This window comes from Borostomias antarcticus, assembly GCF_949987555.1.
Source record: "Borostomias antarcticus genome assembly, chromosome: 15".
NCBI classification, from domain to species: domain Eukaryota; kingdom Metazoa; phylum Chordata; class Actinopteri; order Stomiiformes; family Stomiidae; genus Borostomias; species Borostomias antarcticus.
This window is the reverse complement of record NC_140248.1, coordinates 22,566,692-22,591,228: the sequence shown is the minus strand read 5'-3', so window position 1 is coordinate 22,591,228 and position 24,537 is coordinate 22,566,692. Positions and strand designations below refer to the sequence as shown.

At 45.1% G+C, this 24,537-nt stretch overlaps 2 protein-coding genes across 2 annotated transcripts; both read right to left on the bottom strand.

Annotated features, from left to right (window-relative positions):
• Positions 1–1,952: 1,952 nt before the first annotated feature.
• Positions 1,953–11,820, bottom strand: cUnh5orf15 (chromosome Un C5orf15 homolog). The gene is made up of 3 exons (XM_084450036.1): positions 11,695–11,820; positions 7,488–8,368; positions 1,953–5,023 (listed from the first exon to the last, which is right to left on the bottom strand). Exons 1-3 carry the CDS (start codon positions 11,804–11,806, stop codon positions 4,892–4,894), a joined length of 1,125 nt encoding a protein of 374 aa, XP_084306162.1. The 5' UTR covers positions 11,807–11,820; the 3' UTR covers positions 1,953–4,891.
• Positions 11,821–12,634: 814 nt separating this feature from the next.
• On the bottom strand, positions 12,635–24,295 carry vdac1 (voltage-dependent anion channel 1). Its single transcript, XM_084450039.1, has 9 exons — positions 24,227–24,295; positions 20,996–21,065; positions 20,091–20,140; positions 18,450–18,602; positions 17,832–17,884; positions 17,387–17,614; positions 14,148–14,298; positions 13,974–14,031; positions 12,635–13,667 (listed from the first exon to the last, which is right to left on the bottom strand). Exons 2-9 carry the CDS (start codon positions 21,060–21,062, stop codon positions 13,576–13,578), a joined length of 852 nt encoding a protein of 283 aa, XP_084306165.1. The 5' UTR covers positions 21,063–21,065; positions 24,227–24,295; the 3' UTR covers positions 12,635–13,575.
• Positions 24,296–24,537: the final 242 nt, after the last annotated feature.

Below are 24,537 nucleotides of genomic sequence, written 5' to 3'. Positions count from 1 at the left end.
AGTCCGCCTTTTTCTCGTTTTCGGCGTACGGCATCTTTTACACCTGAATTTACACCCTTTTTGATAAATGAGGCCCCAGCACAGAAGTATAAATGCTCACAACGGCGTAGGCTCCACGTAAATGCAACACATAAGTATAAATCAGCCTTAACATCCATTGTATCTCATGCTGAGCTGGAAATGTCTGTCCATGCATTTATATCCTCCAGGCTTGACTACTGTAAATCACTGTTCACTGGTTTTAACAAATCATCTGTGGTCCAGTTCCAATTAGTCCAAAATGTTGCTGCCATGTTGCTCACCAGGTCAAAGAAGTCATGTCATATCAGCCCCATCCTTGCCTCCCTACATTGGCTCCCAGTGCATCTCAGGATCTAGTTCAAGGTCCTGGGGTTCACCTACAGAGTCCTCCATGGTCAAGCCCCCGCCTACATCTGCGACCTCATCCACCTATACTCATCGAGCCTGGTCATCTGACCAGAGGCTCCTGGTGGTGCCTCGGACCAGGCTAAAGACTAAGGGTGACTGAGCCTTTGGGGCGGTGGCCCCTAGGCTCAGAAATGCACTCCCCCAGGACTTGAGAGCCTTGACATCTAAGAACTCTTTTAGGAGACCTCTACACTACATTTCTGGGCTCTGTCATTCGCTCGCATGGCTTCTATCACTGCTAGGCCAATGACACCCAACTGGTCCTCTCATTTCCGCCTGGGTGCTTGGCTGACATCTTGGAGTGGATGGCGACATATCACCTCAAGCTCAACCTGGACAAGACTGAGCTGCTGTTCCTCCCGGGGAAGGGCTGCCCGCACCCCGACCTGATCATCACCATTGAAGACACGGTGGTGACGCCGACCCGGACTGCGAGGAACCTGGACGACCAACTGTCATTCTCCGCACATATCCCATCCGTCACACGCTCCTGCAGATTCCTGCTCTACAACATCAGGAGGATTCGCCCTTTCACTGACGAAATGGCGCAGGTGCTCATCCAGGCCCTTGTCATCTCCTGCCTGGACTACTGCAATTCCCTCCTTGCTGGGGCCCCAGTGTCAGCCATTGAGCCCGTGGAAGTTGTCCAGAAAGCTGCTGCTCGCCTGGTGTTCAACCACCCCAGGCATAGGCAGAATACGTATAATAAGGAAAAGAACATCTGCACACTAGGGCTGTCAACTGAGCTCAGAAATGATATTCGACTTTCATATTTTCTGAAAATTGAATACATTCAATTATTGGTATTATATAATTTTGCATAGAAAATGACGCATACAATGGAACTGCCAGTACCAGTTCTAACCACAAGAGGGCACTCACTGCCTATTGTTAAGAACAAGCACTAACAGAACTTAAGTGTCCATCTCTTCACAGTATTGAAGTATTCAAGTAAGGTTAAACATGGGTGACATTTAGTGCAAACGGGGCTCTTTTACCAGGCCTATAGCCTAGCCAACTGAAAACAAAACAAGAGAAATAGCCAGTAGTGGCTTGGGAGGCTGTGTGAGGCAAGCTGCTTTGCGATAGCTACTAACTGAATCTACATTTTTAAGATCAATAATGCTTTTTTTCCCCAGTGGACAACTAGTTGAAGTTTTAATATTTATTTGACAGCCCTACCTCAGTCTGCACTTGTTCAATGGAATCTATTTTATACACATTTTGGTCACACAATCTTCTTCAGGTAAATAAAAAGAATAAAACTTTATAGCACCTTTCATACAGAAATGCAACTCAAAGTGCTTTATGCAGAAATAAAACGGCCACTTACAATTTTCAAAAAACCTCAGTTATACACATAAACAGTTATGCTCAGTTGTCAGATATGTCATACACATTAACAGATTACCTGGTTTCACAGGTAATCTAATGATGACAGACAGACAAGACAGCCCTGGAACATGAGGTCTATCATGAACACACAAGAATGAAATATAGTTGTTACCCACAATTGTGCTTTATTGACAAAAGATTGTACAATTTCTACAGTTGATTGCAAAAAGCAAATCCCATCCACCAAAGGCTAGTACTGCATGTGAAAGCGACTGTACATGTAATAACAATCATCCATCACTATGCATGACACACTCCCTTCCCTTTTCCAACACATGCTAGAGCTAGTGCTGAGACACAGTGTAACCCCCAAACAGACTGAGACCTGGGACCCTTCCAGAGTTTCAGACATCCTCCCTTCCTCCCTGGTATGAATCACTGAGGTGACATGAGAGGATTGGTAACATCTATGTTGAGGAGAACATGCTTTCACCCATCCAGCTATGCTAGATAAGAGATCACCCCAAGGAGAAGAGGAAGGAAGGCTGCATTAGACATTTCAAGCAGGACCCCTGCTAGATATCCACACTGCCCCTTCACAATGTCTTGACAAAGACCGCTGAAAATGAGATTGATGAGTATATGGAAACAGCAATTCTAGATTATTGGCGTTAGAGATATAGCATTTGACGGGCTATGTACTGGATCCCCTGGTAATATGTACGTATTTATCTAGGTACAGTGAACAGTGCTTACATGCACATTAGGCCACAGTGAAGAGTGCAAACCTCCAATGGAGAGGGAGAGAGTGCTGAGAAGCTATATTATGTTTCATAGGAAACCACTGAGAAACACATTAAAAACATTTGAGAGGGGGATCTTTCGCCCTGTATTCAAAATCGTATTACCACTGCTGATCCCCAAGTCTTACGCACTTGTAGAGATGTGAGAAAGCAGCTCTGACCAACAAGAGATCCGTACCATCTGAAGCCAGCTATAAATACCCATCAGTAGATTGCACCCCCTCAGATGTCCAGGGCCCGAATTCACATAATATTTCATGTCTCCTAAATAGCACTAAAAGTTCCTAGGTAAGAGTTTCCTCTTAAAACCTATTGACAAAGCTGCTGAGACCAACTTTTGCTAAGGAACTGGGAGAACTCAAACTAAAAGTAAGGATGGGGCTGAGGTCGATGCTATGGATGATGTCATGCTTTGTGAATGAGCTTACTCACTATGCCGACAGTGATTGGCTGATAGGGTATGGGTCTGTCTGTGATTTCAACAGAAATACTGTGTAAGATAAAGATTTTAAAATAAAAATGAAGGCCAAGTGTCACTGATTAAACATGAAACCAAGAATAATATATTGACTAGTCAATTATGTTCAGCTTATTGTCCACCTCTTACATGTCTGCATCTCATAAAATTAGCGGAAATATGCATATAAGTAGCCTTTGCATTATCAGCCTAGAATAACATGGCTGGTAATACTTTTGACTCGATACGAAAACCAAAGTGGACGCAAGGACAGCTGTTTGTGAATGAAAGGAAGAAATTTGGAGATAACTCCCAAAGAAGTGAGGTTATCATTCAGTGTACTTGGCCTATCCAAAAATGAACATGTATTTATACATAAATGAACCTTGCTAAAGATGTCATTGCAGATTATGAAAAGCTATAATTAAAATATTTAATGCATTATTAGGAGGAGGCAAGCACCCAAGGCATTTATTGTTTGGTGTAATATTCTATTAACAGAGGACTGATAAGTCTAGTTTGTCTGCTCTGCACAGCTTCGTTTTCCTTGTGCCCTGTAGAGTAGCATTGTCAGAACCTTGATCTCCACTGTTTGTTGGTGAAGTGACTGCCTCCCTCACTCTACTATGATCAAAATACCCTCGTGATTGAGGCAATATCTTTTTAAAAGCTCTGTATCATTCAATGTCTCCAAAATGTTCGGATCGTTTGTGATTTGGTCAACTACCCCCAACATCTCATAGACTTGGAGCTGGTTTTAGCAATAAAATTTAAATACTCTTAGCTGTGACACAGACATTATTTTTAGGAGTTTCTCCTAAATCAGCAAATTGGGAACTACGTTAAGCCTTAAGAAGTTTTGTGAATAGGAGCCCAGAAGTAGATAAGGGTCACATAGGGTTTAGAGATCAAGACTCTGTCCCTCTACTTCATCTGCTACAACAGCATCTGCACTAAAGGAGACTTCATCGAAGTCATAAAACATATACAAGGGCCAGCCCGGGGCTTCATGCATAGCAAATCTGGGCAACGTGTTAATTGCTTAGTAGTATAACAAAATGAAAAAAAAATTATACATAAGAAAAAGGGAAAAAAAGGCGAGTGATTAAGGAGGTTTTCCTATATATATAAAGAAACAATACAATTGTGAATCCTAATCATATCCTTTTAAATGCTCACTTTCCTCATGAATTGAGTGCAAGAAACTCAAACAAAATACAATAAGTTTGCTGTACTGGATTCATACAGCGTGTCCTTGTATCAACTGCACGAGCATTCTACTGCAAATGCTCTGTATGGGCTGAGGGTCTAAACAAGAAAAGGGCTTTGTTAATTTCTGGAGTGATTATTCCATGACCATTAATAAGTAATGTACCATTAATCATATCTGTTATGTGAAGGACAGTACTTACGTAATCTGTCCAACTCTACAATGATCACCAAAAAAGTATGCAAAGACAAAATCATAAGGTGTAAGGCTGAAAAACATTTCGCAGAAAAACTAGCTGACCATCCACCCAAAATCTAAACTGATATTAATCAACGTATCAGGACGACTGCAGAGTTGTGGTACTATTTCAACTCCCTCATCCTACCTGGGTTTGTCCTAGGGCAGAGATGATGTGTGTGCCAGGCTAGAGGCAGACCTGGGTCAAACACATACATCAAATACTTTAAAGTATTTAAAGTATGATTCATTTATCTCAAGAATTTCCACTTTTGGGACCGATCCACTAGTTTCATTGGTACTTGGGACTTAATCAAGTATTTAGTATTTGACCAAGGTCTTGCTTGAGGGCAATGGAAGCAGGCATGTCAACAACAGGCTGAATCAGTTCAGTCTAGCTGTTCAGAGTCTGTCTGTCCCTCAGAAGATGTAGTCCTGGGTCATTTTGAGGGACGGCATGGCCTCATGGACATTCTGATCCAGACGGTGGTAGTCCACACTGCGAGAACACAGGCCGTCCTTCCAGCGCCTGCTCTGCGCCAGCAGGAAGATCTGAGGGGGGAGGGATGGGGGGGAGGGAGGAAAGAAGTAGGAAACTCTTAGAACCTATAATTAGGGAACAGATTTTTTTTGCCTATTAATTCCCATAAATATCCAGTGTATTCCCATAAATTCACGTTGGGAATTTAGGTAAGTTTGTGAATATTCCCAGAATTTTCCAACCCTACTTTAATACAGGTTGGTGTTTATTAAAGGAGAATGTTCGTTTTTGACCACCTGGACCTTATTTACGGCATATTATAAGACGTTTGACTCACCGAGATAACTTTGGTGTAATTCGGAGGCCTGTAGAAGAAATTTAAAATCCAGCGCAAGCCAAGTATATCCATGCAATGGCGGCAGACGGGGGCACTGAGAATGCAGCTTCTAAAAAATCTATTTTCTGCTGCGAAACGGTTTTCATCAATCTGTTTTTATGAATCGCTAGCTGTGCTTCCATAGAGCGAGGGCTTGTTGTGGTTTTCACATGCCTCTGTAATATGATCTTTAGAAACGTCTTTAGAAACTAAATATAGCTTCCCCACTTGCTCCAGCACGCATGCGCACAGCGCGCAGACTGGCTATTCTCTATCTGTAGGCTACACTCACGGCTCACATTCTCTACGCTACGATCGGCTTGTTGGTGCCTGGAATATTGTCGGCAGTATGGCTGAATATTTATACGATTTTGAGGGTATAGAAGATGACTTAGAATATGATGGAAGCCGATCGTAGCATAGAGAATGTGAGCCGCGAGTGTAGCCTACAGACAGAGAATAGCCAGTCTGCGCGCTGTGCGCATGCGTGCTGGAGCAAGTGGGGAAGCTATATTTCATTTCTAAAGACGTTTCTAAAGACGTTTCTAAAGATGATATTACAGAGGCATGTGAAAACCACAACAAGCCCTCGCTCTATGGGAGCACAACTAGCGATTCATAAGAACAGATTGTTGAAAACAACTGTTTCGCGGCAGAAAATAGATTTTTTTAGAAGCCGCATTCTCAGTGCCCCGTCCGCCGCTATTACACTTGGCTAGCGCTGGATTTTAAATTTCTTCTACAGGCCTCCGAATTACACCAAAGTTATCTCGGTGAGTCATACGTCTTATAATATGCTGTAAATAAGGTCCAGGTTGTCAAAAACGAACATTATCCTTTAAATCCCATACTTGCAATGTGTGAAACAGCACAATGCAGCCCAGCTCGCTAGCTCAGCGTTAGCTTTGTTTGGAAAAACTAACTTAGTAAAGGGTAATGTAGAGTAGTAAAGGGAAAATGCATGTTTAGCCCTGTTTTAAGGTTACTTATGCTTGATCAAAACGTTGACAAAACTAGCACTTTTGAGAAAGTCTGATAATTGCTCTACCACCGTTTTGGTCAATGGATGTGGGTGGGCACCGTGAAAAATCATTCAAAAAACATGTTAAACTCTCCATTTCAAAGACAAGAAACTCGCCGAGGTGTTAGTTGGCGTTCTGACATATAATTCGCCATAAAGTAAGATTCTAGTTCATCTGGAAAGGCTTTTTTAAATATTTAGCATAGAACTATTTAGTCGCAGCACATACAAGTGTAAACTTCCGCAAACTAGGTAGCCTAGCACAAACAATAACAATAGCTACCGTAAGTAGTTCCGCTTCCTGAATCCCCTCTGCGGATTGATCTACACATCTACAATGGTCACGTGATACAAGTCAATGGATTTCATAAAATGATCAATAAAACCCTACAGGATTCAAACTTTGCGGCGAATTTGATGTCAGAACACCAACGGACATCAATTACCCCCTCGGTGAGCTTCTTGTCTTTGAAATCGAGAGTTTAACATGTTTTTGAAAGATTTTTCAAGGTGCCCACCCACATCCATTGTATGACCAAAACGGTGGTAGAGCAATTATCAGACTTTCTCAAAAGTGCTAGTTTTGTCAATGTTTTGATCTGAACCATTGTATATGATCATAAGTAACCTTAAAACAGGGCTAAACATGCATTTTCCCTTACTCCTTTAATTCATTATAAAATTAAATAAATTCATTATATTCTACGGCTGTCAGCGTTATTCATCTGGAAACTTTAACACAAGCAAATCATATAACCAAATTTGAACCCAATTTCAGTGCACATATTTCAGTGATGTAACTGTCTTTCTATCAAAGCAAGTCAAGTAAAGACGAGGCCTAACTTATGGCTGATTGGTGTACATACAGCTTTTGATAGTTCTAACCACTTTGTCATGCATTTCTTTATTATTTATCACACAAATGCCTACTTGTTTTAACTCCCCTCAAAATATAAGTAAATTGTGATTAATCATGATTAATAACAGCTATCATTGTGATTAACTAACTTAAATCAATTGTCAGCACTATCATATTCCTTATATAGCGCACATGTGTATTGATATATACAGTACACTAGAGTATGCTACGGTTAAGAACACATGTGTACTGATATGCAGTTCACTGGAGTATGCTCACCTTCCTCTTGTTGTGGTAGGTGATATACACAATGGCTACCAGGAAAGCCAGGATGACCAGGTGAAAGAAGAAGTGGGAGTCTTCGTCCTGTGTGTTGTAGATATTGGTGCTCTTCATATGCACGTCCATCTTCCCAGCAACTGGGCTGATAGCCTCTTTGTTCTGTTTGTAAAGGAATTCCTCATCCCCTTCATCACCATCATCACCCAGGCCCAAGTCCGACTCCGAGTTCTGATCATCCCTCTCCTCCTGGGCCGGGTCGTCTCGATAGTCGTCATCATCATCAGTGTAGCCGGCGTCTTCAGGGTGGCTCACCAGGTCATCCTCAGTGGGCTGGACCAGCCCTGGCTTCAACTCCTCTGGACTGTAAGGCTCAGCGGGATCCATGTTGGATGCAGACACTGGATTCTCAGGGGAGGACTCCTTGGCAGGTTCTGGGGTCTGAGCAGGGGAGTGGGCGACAGTGGTCTTCGCGGGCTCCGAAGATGCCGGTTTGACGGTCGGAACATTAGCTCCTTCGATGACTTTGGTTGTTTTATCTGCGCTGTCTGGAGGCATCTGGTCCTCACTGGTAGGGGAGATGTCAAAAACGAGTACTTTATCATCCTCCTTTCCTGCGGTGTCTGTTTCCTTGGGCGTCGGGGCCTCCTTCGTGGGTGCTTCTCCATCAACGGTTGTGGAGTCGTCAGGTGCTGCATCATCGGGATCATCAGGCCCCTCAGGCGCACTCTGTTCCTTCAGGTCCGTGACGTCGGCCTCAGGGTCTGCGGTCACCGGGTCCTTAGGAAGCGTCGTAGCGGCAGGAGCAGCAGCATCGCTTCTCTCCGTCTCTGGCTTGGTCTCTGGCGCTGTGTCAATGTTGACTGTTGCCAAGGCATCACCTGTGGAAAAACAACAGAAAGAGAAAATAAAAATCAATGATTTTTCAGTCCGTACACTTGTGGAGGCTATGAAGAGGAAGATATGCACTTTGTTTTCTGATTGTCTTCTTGAATGAGACAGACATGACATGTTTCTCTCCAATGTAACCCAAGTTAAAACATTTCCAACTGCAAGAGGAGACGTGTAGACTAGGGTTGCAAATTTCAAGAATTTCATTAATCGATAACTGTTAACCTTAACAAACGATAGTCGATTAATTGATAACGTTCCAGCCGGACTGCTCTTTGCTCGCTTAATTTTTTTGTCTTCTTCCGCTGTCGTTGAAATTTCCCGGAATCCCAATTAGCCTTCACCACATGGCGTGGCACCCTTATGTGCAGTCAGACCTTAAATCATGATTACATTTCACACAACTCCCGTTGATAATGTTTTTTTCTGTTGAAAAAAGTTATGTTCCATTAACAAGCAATTAATCGAGTAACCAAATCTTACTCAAGTAAATTCTTATCGGCAATTAATCGATAGTCGATTAACTATTAACATCCCTAGTGTAGACCCACAGTAACCTCCACAGTGACCCCCACAGTAAGCCCCACAGTGACCCCCACAGTAACTCCCACAGTGACCCCCACAGTAACTCCCACATGAATACCTCTGCTGGCCAAAAGCCACCTAGTCTATTAGTTGGGTCTGTCAGGCTGGCATCCACAGAGAGAGGGCAGTTTTGTCTAACTAAATAACTCAGTCTCATGCTTTAGGCCTGCTCTCTCAAATCAATGTCACGATTCAACCAGAGTCAACATGGCTTCCCTCCCAGGGGACGAGCCTGGGCCTGGGCGTCAACCCGGCCGTGGTCTGACACGGGCGGGGAGCTGCGAGGCTAAGGCCGAGTATGACCGTCCCCATAAAGAAAGAGCCATTCATTCCTGTGGGCCATGACAGGTATAAATACTGGATAAAAAGGGTACCTTGTGGCAATATGCTATAACCTACTAGGCTGTAGTTTGCAACGGCTTTATATCCATACCAGTCCTCTATGCAAAAACATATCTTGCATTAGGGTTGTCAGGGTTTTTCATGCATAGAGGATTTTTGGGCACCCCCTAAAGAGATTTTAGCCAGAGTCAAAGGAAAATCACCAGTGCCAAAATGCTAACAATTGAGAATAAAAATAGAAATTAAAATCTTCTCCTAATGTGTTTGATTGCTTGTTTCAAGTGCGGCCCATCCCTCATTCTTGCATTGTCCATGGTTTCGACCACTAGTAATCAAGATCATTAATAGACATGTTATAAGTATCTTAAACATTTAGGCTTTATATCCACTTTGTGTCATGTCGGGAGATTTCCCGCAATTGTAAAAAGTGAGCTCAGTCAGAACGACAGCAAAGAATATAGGCCTATATATGCTTGTGGGCTACTCGGCATAAAACTGAGGTTTCCCCCTAAAAATGTGTGCACATCACCCCCCAAAGACCCATTCTGAACCAGGAAAAACCATGTTTCAACCATGTTGAAAAACACGCTCTGATATAACTTCCTATTACACAAGGCAGTGCTGTGTCACTATCTCCCCCTTTCAACACTGGCTATCTGGCAGCCCCTGACCTAAATTAAACTCAACCTCGGGACGACACATCACCAGATTAGCAAACTGGCTACCCTCCTATTCCTCAATAACTAAACCTCATGCCTAGGGCACTGTCAGACAGCATCACATTGAACGGGCTGCTACTGGAGATTGCTCAGATTTTATCTTGCACAGCTAACAATTCATTTTATTGAGGCTGCCATCTAACCCTTGCATGCCTTTTACATGGTGTGTTACTGAATGGCGTGTGATGTAACTAAAGAGGCCTGATTCATTTCAGTTATATAACAAAGAATAGCTGTTTGCTACAGCCTAATAGAGTTGTCATTTGAGACATTTCAACCAAATATTGGATGTTATTTTATCTGTAGTTTACAGCACAATCCAAGAGTGTTCTCTAATGTCCCTTTTGTTGACGAGAATTCTGGGTACTAACGTCAACATTTTGCACTGAATGTACTTCCCCCTATGGTCTATGGCTGGAGCTGGCTACGATTTTGATAAATATCTTTTCCTAACTTACCTTAGCTAGGTAGACTAGCTATTAGCTGACTAATTTACAGTCTGGCATTACCTACAGTCAAGGTAGCTGTCTAAATGCCGTGTTGACGGGGTAGTTATGGTGCGTTCGTTTGTGGTCGGAGGTGGCAAGTCGCAAGTAGCAAAATACCCTCCTCCGACCTGTGTGCATTCGAGCTATATACCATTATATCACAGTTACCTAGTTATATCTATATACCATTATATCAGTTACCTAGTTATATCTATATACCATTATATCAGTTACCTAGTTATATCTATATACCATTATATCACAGTTACCTAGTTATATCTATATACCATTATATCACAGTTACCTAGTTATATCTATATACCATTATATCACAGTTACCTAGTTATATCTTTATACCATTATATCACAGTTACCTAGTTATATCTATATACCATTATATCACAGTTACCTAGTTATATCTATATACCATTATATCACAGTTACCTAGTTATATCTATATACCATTATATCACAGTTATCTAGTTATATCTATATACCATTATATCACAGTTACCTAGTTATATCTATATACCATTATATCACAGTTACCTAGTTATATCTATATACCATTATATCACAGTTACCTAGTTATATCTATATACCATTATATCAGTTACCTAGTTATATCTATATACCATTATATCACAGTTATCTAGTTATATCTAGTGCATTCGAGCAACTGGGAGCTGAGAAACATATCCGAATTTGCGACGAGGAAGTGTGAGTTCATGAGGTGTTTTATTTAATCATTCCTAGCAAGTCGCAATTTGCACCTCCCAGTTATAAACGAACGCACCATTATTACACCAGATATATGACAGGGACACCTGGCTGAGCTCTCCCTCTCCCACTCAAGACCTCCAGGCACAAAGAGTCTGTTTGTGGTTCCTAGCACAACTAGCCTAGATAGCTGGGAATAGATAGGCAGAACTAGCTAGCCAACTAACGTTAGTTAGTTAGTTAGTTCAACGCTTTTATAGAAAGTGTCTATAGATTAATATCCTTAAAAATGACCCACCGCGTATCAATACGAACCTTGTCCTAAATGGCCACAAGCTCACCTGACCGGTTGGCAGACGACGGCTAGCTAAACTAGCGAGCCCGTATTAGCTCTTCTAGCTGCCATTAAAACCATGTTAAATAACCATTATCTAAATACATGTTTGTAAATATTCAACATACCATCAACTGGATACGACACGCAACCAAGGGGAAACAGCTGAAGCGAGATAAATACTGCCAAGGCACAATCATTTATCCAGCTTCGTCTCATCTTCCTGCTGCACGTCGCCATCTTTGCTGCGTGACTGTTTGGGGGCGTGGCCAGAACGTAGCTTAAAGCTGAGCAGGATACAGATGCTACATTGTGTCCCCTCCCTAGGTGTGTGCGTGTGTATGCTACATTGTATCCCCACCCTAGGTGTGTGCGTGTGTATACTACATTGTGTCCCCACCCTAGGTGTGTGCGTGTGTATACTACATTGTGTCCCCTCCCTAGGTGTGTGCGTGTGTATACTACATTGTATCCCCACCCTAGGTGTGTGCGTGTGTATACTACATTGTGTCCCCTCCCTAGGTGTGTGCGTGTGTATACTACATTGTATCCCCACCCTAGGTGTGTGCGTGTATACATTGTATCCCCACCCTAGGTGTGTGCGTGTGTATGCTACATTGTATCCCCACCCTAGGTGTGTGCGTGTATACATTGTATCCCTTCCCCACCCTAGGTGTGTATGTGCGCGTGTGTGTATGCCACATGTCCCATTTTCCGAGCATTGAAAGGTATAGTTCGGCTCTCGATGTGTGGTTCCTGAATCCTGATCGAGTCACTTCACATTCACAATAACTGAGTCTGTGTACAAATGTTAAAACTGTGCTGTGTTGTATGATGGCAGACAGTGCAGCAATAAAGCCTTAATGTAAGCCTACATATGGACAGATTTAAAACACTTTCAGATGATACTACTTTTAGAAGTATTTCCCAAACAAGTCCAAAGCTCATCGGCCACAGAGAAAAAAAGACATTGATCTATGACCAGTAGTAAAATGTATGACTTTAGAAAATGAAAACATGACTGAACACAATCACTGAATGAATGAACAAAAAACATAGAGCCTTAACTCAAGATGTTGTTCTTTATTTCACTTCTTCAGGGAGTAACAATATTGTGAAGTACACCAGGGGTTCTGCTCCGACACCAAAACTGGAAGACTACCTCTCCTTGTAAAATGTATTTGTTCTCCTTATTTGTATTAAGAGATTTGAGTTCTGTGGAGGACAGGACAGGTTTCCTTCCCAATTTTTCTTCAGGACAGTTGACAGGATTTGCCTTTTACACTTTTCACAAGTTTGGTTAAAGTATACTTGACAATCAGTAAAATTATATTTTTGCTATATGTAACAAAAAGACAAATTTCATATCAAATGCACAGACAAAGACAAAACACAATGTACAAGACGGGGTTTAGTGCCTCAGAGCTACTGGGACATCTAAACCATCCCATAGTTATATAATATCCTAGACACTGCTTGTTTATGGAGGGTCAAAGTGAGAGAACTCTCCAGTGTAGAGGACCTATCATATTGACGTTGCTCCGGACATGTTGTAATCCAGTACAGTGATCTGTGCCATGCAACAGCACCATCGTGTGAACTATCAGTAAACTTTATGCTTACCCCCCAAAAAACTATTGTGTTTCTGACCTATTAGAGTACATAATCCGCTTTGAGAAAAGAGAACATTACTGTAGTGGAATAAAATTAAGACCTTTTACAGAACATGAACTTAACAAGCTACCTTTCCTTTAGGCATTGAGCAAAATCTAGCTTTTAATCATCCAGTATTTAAAGCAGTGTTTCTCTACAATGGGGCCCTTCATATGTGTTCCTCATTAAGTGGTCCTTTAAGTGGCAGATAAACAATGTTGCAATGTGTTTTGACTGTTCCCTGCATCACCTCAATCATAGTACATCTAGAAGGGGAACAGAGGGTGGTGAGGGTAGTAGCTATTCCAATAAAATAGTTGGAGGTTCGGGGAGGGGCGCTGGTGTTCCTGGGCTTCCTATGCCTCAAACTCGAGGCCAAGACCCATCTTGTGACCACCTGCGTTGATGTTCTTTCCATCCAGGAGTGCAGAGAGAGTCAGCTTGACACCTGCAGACACAGAGAGAGAGGGGCAACCTGTGACAAGCCTAGAGTGATGGGGAACACAGGGTTCAGAACCTTACTATAGGTTCCAAGGAATATTCCTCGTAGGTGTAAGCCTACCTGGTGAAATCAAATCTGATTCTGATATGATGATTTATCCCTAGTCAGAGAGATGGCAATGGTTCTATCCTTGTATGCATTTCTATCCTGTGATATGTCAACCATTCCTTAACATATGGCTGGTTCCCACCATAAAGTTCAGTCTCAGACAAAAACAATGCTCAACAGCGTTTCCTTTGTCCGATGTCTCACCTGGCTTCAGAGTCTGGGTGTAGCCCAGCCCCACCAAGCTGGAGTTGTTCACCTTGGCCTGGGACAAAACAGGGAGACAATCAGATCAGTGATTTCGAAAAACCTTGGACTTTCATTACCTGTGCCAGTGTCATGTCTGTAGCCAGCAGGATGACTAGTCACCATGCCCCTTACCGAGAAGGCGGCGTCACCGTCGATCTGGTACTTTGCGGCGATGCCAAAGCGGGTGTTGCTGTTGCCGGCGGTCCATGCCAGGTTAACCGCCGTCTCCAGCTGGTCATTCACCTTCTGGTAGATAGAGCCTCCAAACTCTGTACCGTCATTTCTGTTAGCAAATAAAAAGAAAAGTATGATGACAGTGATACTTGGACAACAGCAATACAAGCTGTGTTTGATGATGTACATGTATGAAGAACATGCCTTAGCCCTGTGATATCTCAAATGATACATGGGTATTGTACAATAATACAGTATTTGTAGATGTGAAGCATAACAATCTGAAAAAACAAGAGTAGCTATAGCATTGCAGATGATACTGATCAGCTGTTTATGAGGGAGATGGCATGAGGAAAGAAACGGCTCCTGTGTCTGGTAGTTCTGGTATACAGGGTTCTGTCTGGTAGTTCTGGTATACAGGGTTCTGTCTAGTATACAGGGTTCTGTCTGGTAGTTGTGGTACTGTATACAGGGTTCTGTCTGGTATACAGGGTTCTGTGGTAGTTCTGGTACTGTATACAGGGTTCTGTGTCTGGTAGTTCTGGTATACAGGGTTCTGTGTCTGGTAGTTCTGGTATACAGGGTTCTGTGTCTGGTAGTTCTGGTATACAGGGTTCTGTGTGTGTTAGTTCTGGTATACAGGGTTCTGTGTCTGGTAGTTCTGGTATACAGGGTTCTGTGTCTGGTAGTTCTGGTATACAGGGTTCTGTGTCTGGTAGTTCTGGTATACAGGGTTCTGTGTCTGGTAGTTCTGGTATACAGGGTTCTATGTGTGGTAGTTCTGGTATACAGGGTTCTGTCTGGTAGTTCTGGTAGACAGGGTTCTGTCTGGTAGTTCTGGTAGTGTATACAGGGTTCTGTGTTTGGTAGTTCTGGTATACAGGGTTCTATGTGTGGTAGTTCTGGTATACAGGGTTCTGTCTGGTAGTTCTGGTAGACAGGGTTCTGTCTGCTAGTTCTGGTACTGTATACAGGGTTCTGTCTGCTAGTTCTGGTACTGTATACAGGGTTCTGTGTCTGGTAGTTCTGGTATACAGGGTACTGTCTGGTAGTTCTGGTATACAGGGTTCTGTAGCACCTGCCCTGGTGTCCAGGGTGTGATGAATCTAATGATTTTTCGTGCCTGTTTTCCTGGTTCTTGAAGAGTACACATTCTGGAGGGTGTTCAGGGGAGCGTCAATGATTATTTCTGCTGTTCTTATTGATCGCAGCAGTCTGTTCCTGTCCTTAATTGTGGCTACTCCAAACCAGACCGTGATGGAAGTACACAGGACAAATTCGATGACTGATTTAGAACTGGCTCAACAGCTCCTGTGGCAGACCATACTTCCTCAGTTGCCACAGAAAGTACATCCCCTGCTTGTCTCCCACTTCAGGTTTTGGGAAACTGTAGTTGCCAGAAACTTGAAGGTCTCTACGGTTAACACAGGACCGTTGGATATTGTGAGGGGGAGCAGTCCCGAGGGGTGTCACCTAAGTACAGGTTTAGCAAGGCAGATGGTAATGCATCCTCTGTCTGGAAAGCCCTCAAGACAGATTACAAACTACAAAACAAGATCCCCCTGGCCACTTGACAACTCACGCCTAGCTAACGACCTGAACGAGTTCTACTGCAGGTTTGAAAAACAATGGATTTCGACCCCTCCCACCCTGAGCACAACCTCTTTGACCCAGAAGGTCTTGGTTGATACAAACATCTTCACAAAAGCTGATGCAAGATGCATATTTATTATAGGATTAAGAGGCTGGTCAAGCAGGCTGGACAGCAGAGATAACCAATACTGGCGTACTGTCCTCTACTTTTCACACTGGCCTTTGTCTAGCCTCCTGTGGCTTTTTATGCGTTTTTATGTCCTTGTTTTTTATGGGTTTTTATGTCCTTGTTTTTTATGGGGGTTTTTTGTTTGTTTTTTTGCCATTGATTTTAATAATTTGATGATTTGTGAAGCACTTTGTGATCTCTGTTCTGTGAAAAGTGCTATATAAATACAATTTATTTACTTACTCTTCATCTCTCCCCCCTCTCCCTCTCTTTGTCTCACCCCTCTCTCTCTCTCTGTCTCCCCTGGCCTCATTCTCTCTCCCTCCCTCCCTCTTTTCCCTCCCACTGCTTTCCATGCCAGCCTCTCCCTGCCTCCACCCTCCCTCCCTCTATAAAGTCCTGAGCTAAATCCCATCACTCTGGTCTGAATGGATACAGAAATAACTGTTAGCTAGCAGCACCTGACAACCTGGCAGCACGCAACCCACCCTGGGAGGGACCTGCGCCTTACACCGTGTCCTAACTGCTTGCGACGCGAGCAACAGAACGCGACATCGCATGTGTGCTGTCCTAACTGAAACCGTTAAATTTCCTGTTCCGTTACGTCATTTGTCTATAATCCCAACTGAAGACAGTTAAAGAACGAACGCCTGTCAACGCGAGCGACAGGAGGAAAATAGGAACAGGGCGAGCGTCAAAAGGGCAGTTAAAACGTTGCGCCGCTTCGCGCTGCGTCGCTCGCGTCCAGTTAGGACATAACAGAAAACAAAGCAATGGAACTACACGTCGCGTGTAGTTAGGACACGGTGTTAGAGTTAGGGCTTAAGAGTCAGCATCCTGGTCAGGTCAGCCCTTGGTCCAGTGCACCACAGGACACTACACTACTCTCGCTGGTACTAGTACTTACTGTTGCTTTAGAGGGCTCTGTGTGAGAGCAGTGATCACACACCACAGTCTTGGGTTCAAGTCCCACATGGGCCCGCCCTTGGACTATAGTAGGCCTTGTGGGGCGGCTGTAGCTCAGTTGGTAGAGCGGGTCGTTCAATTATCAAAGGGTCAGTGGTTCGAATCCCAGCTCCGACTGTCCACATGTCGAAGTGTCCTTGAGCAAGACACCTAACCCCAAATTGCTCCCAATGAGCAGGTTAGCACCTTGCATGGCAGCTACCGCCATTGGTGTGTGAATGGGTGAATGAGAGGCCATTGTAAAGCGCTTTGAGTGCCACTAAGGTGGAAAAGCGCTATATAAGTGCAGTCCATTTACCATTTAGGCTATAGCAACCAGCGCGAGTCACATATGCTGTTTATTGTGAGCTGTGCATTGCTTTCAACACAAGTGTCTGCAAAGTGGCCCAATACCCTTTTCTAGTCTACCACCGATGTGAGTTGATCTCTAAAACACTGTCTAAGAAGAGTGTTTAAATAAAGTTATTACACGTTTGTGTGGAGCTGGAACTCGTCCGTCTTGTAACCCACGGCGAAGTTGCTCTGGGTGACACGGTTCTTGACGGTCTCGAAGGTCATCTGGTAGCCGGCCAGCCAGCCCTCGAACCCAACCACCGCGTTGCCGTGGACGGCGGTCCCGTTGATGTCGTAGTGCACGTCACAGCCCAGGTTCATGTGCTCTCTCTTGTATCCCGTCTTGATCTTCCCACTCTTCTTCCTGTGGGAAAAGACAGGAAGACTCAACACTTGTAACTAATACATACCGTTCCATATCATTGATCCACTTCCTATGGAAATTTACCCAACACATTATACATGACCATACAGTATAGATCTCTATAGGGTTAGGGTTTGTATTACTATAGAGCTGAGCTGAACCCTACAGGGGTTTGCTGAGGGAGAGGAAGATGAGTGCAGGCCTTCCTCATACTGACCCAGTGTTTGGCGAGAAGGAGGAATCAAATGTCAGTTTCAGTCCTTTGGTCAACTGAGGAGAGAGTGGTTTGAGAGAGAGACAGAGAGAGAGACGGGTTTGAGAGAGAGACAAGAGTTATGCAGTAGAATATTCTCCCTCCACCATATTTCTGTCCGATCTTGATTTTAAAACAATTGTCTCTACTAAATTTCTGGTACACGTAAAATACACTGGGAAAAAAAAAGATAAAAAGGTTTTGATTGGGTGGCCGCTCAGTGCAGTACCCCTGGTACTACTGACCCACCTGGTCCTCCAGAGTGATCTCAGTACCACTGACCCACCTGGTCCTCCAGAGTGATCCTGGTACTACTGACCCACCTGGTCCTCCAGAGTGATCTCAGTACCACTGACCCACCTGGTCCTCCAGAGTGATCCTGGTACCACTGACCCACCTGGTCCTCCAGAGTGATCTCAGTACCACTGACCCACCTGGTCCTCCAGAGTGATCCTGGTACCACTGACCCACCTGGTCCTCCAGAGTGATCCTGGTACCACTGACCCACCTGGTCCTCCAGAGTGATCCTGGTACCACTGACCCACCTGGTCCTCCAGAGTGATCCTGGTACTACTGACCCACCTGGTCCTCCAGAGTGATCTCAGTTCCCAGCGTGTTGTCAGTGTTCCACTTCTCTGTGAGGGTCAGCCCATGCTCCGCCCACTTGTACTTGGTCTCCAGGGAGCCGGCCACCTTGCTGGTCTCCGTGTTGGCATTGCCTGTGCTCTTGAACTCCTGAGGCAGCAGGGGTCACACACAGAGGTCACACAGAAGAGGCCAAAGGTCAGCTAGAACAACAGGCAGCAGGACCAAAATCATCACCATCGTCGTCTTCTTCGTCCTAATCTTCCAAATGGTCATACTCATGGTGTGGAGCTAGCCAGTATTACATGATCTTATGAGTTAGAAAGGCACAGGGATGGAGCTAGCTAGTATTACATGGTCTTATGAGTTAGGAAGGCACAGGGATAGCGCTAGCTAGTATTACATGATCTTATGAGTTAGAAAGGCACAAGGATGGCGCTAGCTAGTATTACATGATCTTATGAGTTAGGAAGGCACAGGGATGGCGAGAGCTAGTATTACATGATCTTATGAGTTAGGAAGGCACAGGGATGGCGCTAGCTAGTATTACATGATCTTATGAGTTAGGAAGGCACAGGGATGGCGAGAGCTAGTATTACATGATCTTATGAGTTAGAAAGGCACAGGGATGGCGCTAGCTAGTATTACATGATCTTATGAGTTAGGAAGGCACAGGGATGGCGCTAGCTAGTATCACATGATCTTATGAGTTAGGAAGGCACAGGGATGGCGCTAGCTAGTATTACATGATCTTATGAGTTAGAAAGGCACAGGGATGGAGCTAGCTAGTATTACATGATCTTATGAGTTAGGAAGGCACAGGGATGGCGCTAGCTAGTATTACATGATCTTATGAGTTAGGAAGGCACAGGGATGGCGAGAGCTAGTATTACATGATCTTATGAGTTAGAAAGGCACAGGGATGGCGCTAGCTAGTATTACATGATCTTATGAGTTAGGAAGGCACAGGGATGGCGCTAGCTAGTATTACATGATCTTATGAGTTAGGAAGGCACAGGGATGGAGCTAGCTAGTATTACATGATCTTATGAGTTAGAAAGGCACAGGGATGGAGCTAGCTAGTATTACATGATCTTATGAGTTAGGATGGCAGAGGGATGGAGCTAGCTAGTATTACATGATCTTATGAGTTAGGATGGCAGAGGGATGGAGCTGGTTGCAAAAATGGTCAGGTAAAAAAGGTACATCTCCGGAATGACAATAAAACAGTATCTAATGTACTCTACTGGGGACTTAAGGAGGTTTCCCAGCAAATAAATGAAGTGTTTTCTAGTGATGATCAGAAACAGCAGCGACTTCATTATCAGTCGAAGTGTCCTTGAGCAAGACACCCAACCCCAAATTGCTCCCAATGAGCAGGTTAGCACCTTGCATGGCAGCTACCGCCATTGGTGTGTGAATGTGTGTGTGAATGGGTGAATGAGAGGCCATTGTAAAGCGCTTTGAGTGCCGCTAAGGTGGAAAAGCGCTATATAAGTGCAGTCCATTTACCATTTATCAGTCATCATCCGGAGTACTCTGAAGGACAACTAACCCCAACCCTAGCTCACTTTCACTGTGATAAGCACCCTGAACAACTCACCAGTCTGTTCTCTGTGATAATAATCAACAACTCACCAGTCCATTCACCGACTTTGTTTTCAAGTCCAGCTTGATGAGACCGAAGCCTGGAAGGGAAGAAAGAAAACAGCAGAAATCAGATTCTTGTAGTTTTAGGGTTAATATAATAATATCCCACAGCAGGAAATGTCTGTACAAGTCATAAACTTCCCTATTCCTTCAATGAGTATGGATTGCTAACTTTTTCATATTGTGTTGCATGCTGGTTCTATGGAGATTTAGTGTACTACTTAATAAATTTTACAAAAAGTATTCAATATAAATCCCATTTTGTGAAAGACTACCAGTCTATACATCCATTCAATTCTTATTGTCAGTCTGACTATGCTGCATTGATTTGATGTTGATTCTGTGGGCATTAGCCCTTGCTGTTAGCTCCAGTTGACAGCTCCAGTTCACAGCACGGCTACCAGCTCCCAGCCCCAACCCCCAGCTCTGCTCCCAACCCCAACCCCCAGCTCTGCTCCCAGCCCCAACCCCCAGCTCTGCTCCCAGCCCCAACCCCCAGCTCTGCTCCCAGCCCCAACCCCCAGCTCTGCTCCCAGCCCCAACCCCCAGCTCTGCTCCCAGCCCCAGCCCCCAGCTCTGCTCCCAGCCCCAACCCCCAGCTCTGCTCCCAGTCCTATCCCCAGCTCTGCTCCCAGCCCCAACCCCCAGCTCTGCTCCCAGTCCCAACCCCCAGCTCTGCTCCCAGCCCCAACCCCCAGCTCTGCTCCCAGTCCTATCCCCAGCTTCAAGCCCCAGCCCCAGCCCCAACCCCAGTTCTATCCCCAGCCCCCAGCACTGGTGTGTGTGTGGGTCTGGGCTTGGGCTTGTGCTTGTGTGTGTGTGTGTGTGTGTGTGTGTGTGTGTGTGTGTGTGTGTGTGTGTGTGTGTGTGTGTGTGTGTGTGCGCGCGCTCACCATAGCCCTTGGTGAAGACATCCTTGGCTGACTTGCCAAGGTCAACGTAGGTGGGAGGAACAGCCATTATCTGAAGAAGAGAAAAGCGTCTTGCGTTAGCTAGCTAGCTGGTGCTGCTTTAGCATGGCCCTCAGTGACAGAACTGACATACAGTACACACACCATTAGCTCTATGGTGGGTGATGGGCCTGCTATACTGACTGAGAAAGCCTGGGCTGGGATTGGCCGGGGAAGTGCTACTGGCTGGGGGAGGGGTGAGGAGGTAGATGGGGAGGGGTGGAGATGGGGAGGGGTGGAGATGGGAGATGGGGAGGGGTGGAGGAGGTAGATGGGGAGGGGTGGAGGAGGTAGATAGGGAGGGGTGAGGAGGTAGATGGGGAGGGGTGGAGGAGGTAGATAGGGAGGTGTGGAGGAGGTAGATAGGGAGGGGTGGAGATGGGGAGGGGTGGAGGAGGTAGATGGGGAGGGGTGGAGGAGGTAGATGGGGAGGGGTGGAGGAGGTAGATAGGGAGGGGTGAGGAGGTAGATGGGGAGGGGTGGAGGAGGTAGATAGGGAGGGGTGGAGGAGGTAGATGGGGAGGGGTGGAGGAGGTAGATTGGGAGGGGTGGAGGAGGTAGATGGGGAGGGGTGGAGGAGGTAGATGGGGAGGGGTGGAGGAGGTAGATTGGGAGGGGTGGAGGAGGTAGATGGGGAGGGGTGGAGGAGGTAGATAGGGAGGGATGGAGGAGGTAGATGGAGGGGTGGAGGAGGTAGATGGAGGGGTGGAGGAGGTAGATGGGGAGGGGTGGAGGAGGTAGATGGGGAGGGATGGAGGAGGTAGATGGGGAGGGGTGGAGGAGGTAGATGGGGAGGGGTGGGAGATGGGGAGGGATGGAGGAGGTAGATGGGGAGGGGTGGAGGAGGTAGATGGGGAGGGGTGGGAGATGGGGAGGGGTGGAGATGCGAAAGAGGGAGGGAGGGATGGAGGAGGGAGTGACTGGAGGGAGGGATGGAGGAGGGAGTGACTGGAGGTCATTGATGGATGTGCTGGGTGAGGGGAAACGGGAATGCTCTGCATGCGCTCGCACGCACATATGCACATTCTGAGTTAGCAGAAAGAGAGCAGTGTGATGTGATTGCCTGGCTAAAGAGGTTTCACCACGCTAACTACCTGATAAAGCAAACCCATTTACACACAGCAAGTGGTAGTTGGCTGTATGTAGTATCATATACGAGTATACAGTATAACCTAGTGGTAGTAGGCTATATTTCAGCTATTTTTTCTATAAGCCTAACAGCAATCCTAACATCAAATGAAGCTCTGACTGGGTACTTTGTTTTTAGGTTGAAGGTACAAAACAACATTTTCAAACTGAGGATTAGTCTTGATGTGTTGTCCATCATTGACTCTAATGGTAAGCCACTGTGAGGGCCGGTAAAAAAAATGGAAGTGAATGTTTGCAATGAGGATGGGTGATTATGTAAGCTAGCTAAGCTAACCATCTGTCCTCTAAGCTTGCAACATTATGCAATCTACATGCTTGTTGTATGTAATGTCTATAAATGTATATTTAATATATTTATTAGTGTATCTTATTATTCTGCTCATTTGTTTTATTAATGACTGATTGTTTCACAATGAAAAACACTTTATTAATCAAAATCAATTATAATATTATTGTTATTATTATTATTATTATTATTGCAAATAGATTATATAAAATAGGCTCTAGTGCTCAACTGCAGTGGTGTGAAATGAGATCATGGAGAGTTTATAGCAGAGCTGAGTAGGAAAAACAACTCCCTTTCACAGAGAATACCACAAGAAGGTGGACACTTCCTCTGACCAGAAGTGAAAACTATAGAAAGGCGCTTTAGGAAAGGGGCTAGGACACACCTTCATACTCTGTGTCCTGCTGGACATAGTTTGGAACACACTACTCATTACATAACACTCGTTTCAGCATATTGACACGTGTCCCTTCACAAGCCCACACGCTGAGCTGTGATCGAGCAGCGGTGACGATCAAGCTGTCACTGGACCACTGGGGACAGGACATGAAGCACGTCAGCCATTCCTGAGCAGCCATGTACACCTTCCCAAGATTCAAGATCAGTTTATTCGCCATGTGACATATTAGGAATTTAACACGCGCGCACAAGCCACACAAACACACAAACCTCACTGGCGTGTGCATGCATGCATGCATGTACACACACACACACACGCATGCATGTACACACACGTTCATACATACACATTCACTCACCCCTCGTTCCCTGCAAACACACAACCATTCCACCTGCTCCAAAGACAAATATTAAACACCCTATTACACAAGTTGGATCAAACAAAAGAGAAACGTGAATGAATTTAGAAAGGGAGCATGGATTCAGTTTGATTGTCTAGAGTTTCACTGATTAGATTAGATATGTTAAAAAAAGTTTGGCCACCACAGTCAAGAATGTCCAATGGGCCTCGAGGAATGTGGCTTTATGGGACATGTGGCTGGAGGGACCAGTACCCTCCAAATGATGGCTTTTCAACATTCAGCAACACTGACAAAACCAAATAAGTGTGCCTTTTGTGAATATGTACTCAAAAGTAAAGCCAAGGGATTGGCTGGTTCCATTGTTGCAGAGACTAGAGGACAAACCCACACAACAGACTGCTAGCTCACTAGAACCTGATTCTCACTGCTGCCATCTCTGGCACGGATGCTTGGACAGAACTGGACTAACTGGATACTAAACTGCCCACGAAGTCCTCTCCTGTGGCTAACTTGAGCCAACTGCTGGCTATTGGCGTCCAAAAGGTTCTGGAACAAAGTGGGCCGGAGAGACATCAGCATGCCTGCAGCATATGACATATCCCAACCCAGTTTAGCCTCGGATACTGAGCTAGCTGGCAGCTATGGAGGTGAACAGGACTGGAGAAGCGTGTCGCCTCATCAAAAGGCACAGCCAAGCCGACCAGTAGCTAACAAAACCTCATTAAAATCCTAGCTAAATCATTGCTGAGCAGACTGATCAGTACCCAAGCAAGGTCTTATCAGCTAGCTGTTAGCCGAGGCCTTGCTGACTAGCCATCCATCCAGCTAGCTACTCCTCAGCTAGCCACATGCCCGGCAGCATCTCCCTCGTCCGGACGCATCTCTACTACGCATGTCATGTCTTGTCTAACCCACTTGATAGCCGTGAAGATGGCGACTATACCTTATCATTAGCAGCAGGGTTGGGTTTCCACATACCTTTGCTCTGTCACTGCCCAGTCCTGCCTGAAGAGGATCCTGTCAACCGGCCGAAGGGAGGGGTCGAGGAGTCGCCGCGACGTCACGCACGTCAGAAGCGTGGTCAGAAGTCACGTCAGCGAGCAGCCGCGCATGCGCTGTAGGCCGGGTCGTATCTGCACAGCTACCGATCTGGGGTCGGTTCTCCTTTCCTTTCCACCTATCGACCATTATGTGCGCTGGATGTATTAATAGATGCGCTCCGCAGCAAAGCCAAGGGCAGACGGGGATCCCGAGGTTGTTGCATCGTGGTTGCACAAGCACTACCCGGA

Coding starts and splice junctions, on each gene's coding strand:
- cUnh5orf15 (XM_084450036.1), bottom strand. CDS start 11,806: ATGGCGACGTGCAGCAGGAAGATGAGACGAAGCTGGATAAATGATTGT. Junction 8,369..11,694: donor CGTGTCGTATCCAGTTGATG/GTATGTTGAATA, acceptor GTTTTTCCACAG/GTGATGCCTTGGCAACAGTC. Junction 5,024..7,487: donor CCTACCACAACAAGAGGAAG/GTGAGCATACTC, acceptor CTCCCCCCTCAG/ATCTTCCTGCTGGCGCAGAG.
- vdac1 (XM_084450039.1), bottom strand. CDS start 21,062: ATGGCTGTTCCTCCCACCTACGTTGACCTTGGCAAGTCAGCCAAGGAT. Junction 18,603..20,090: donor CAAAGTCGGTGAATGGACTG/GTGAGTTGTTGA, acceptor CTGCTGCCTCAG/GAGTTCAAGAGCACAGGCAA. Junction 13,668..13,973: donor CACCCAGACTCTGAAGCCAG/GTGAGACATCGG, acceptor CTGTGTCTGCAG/GTGTCAAGCTGACTCTCTCT.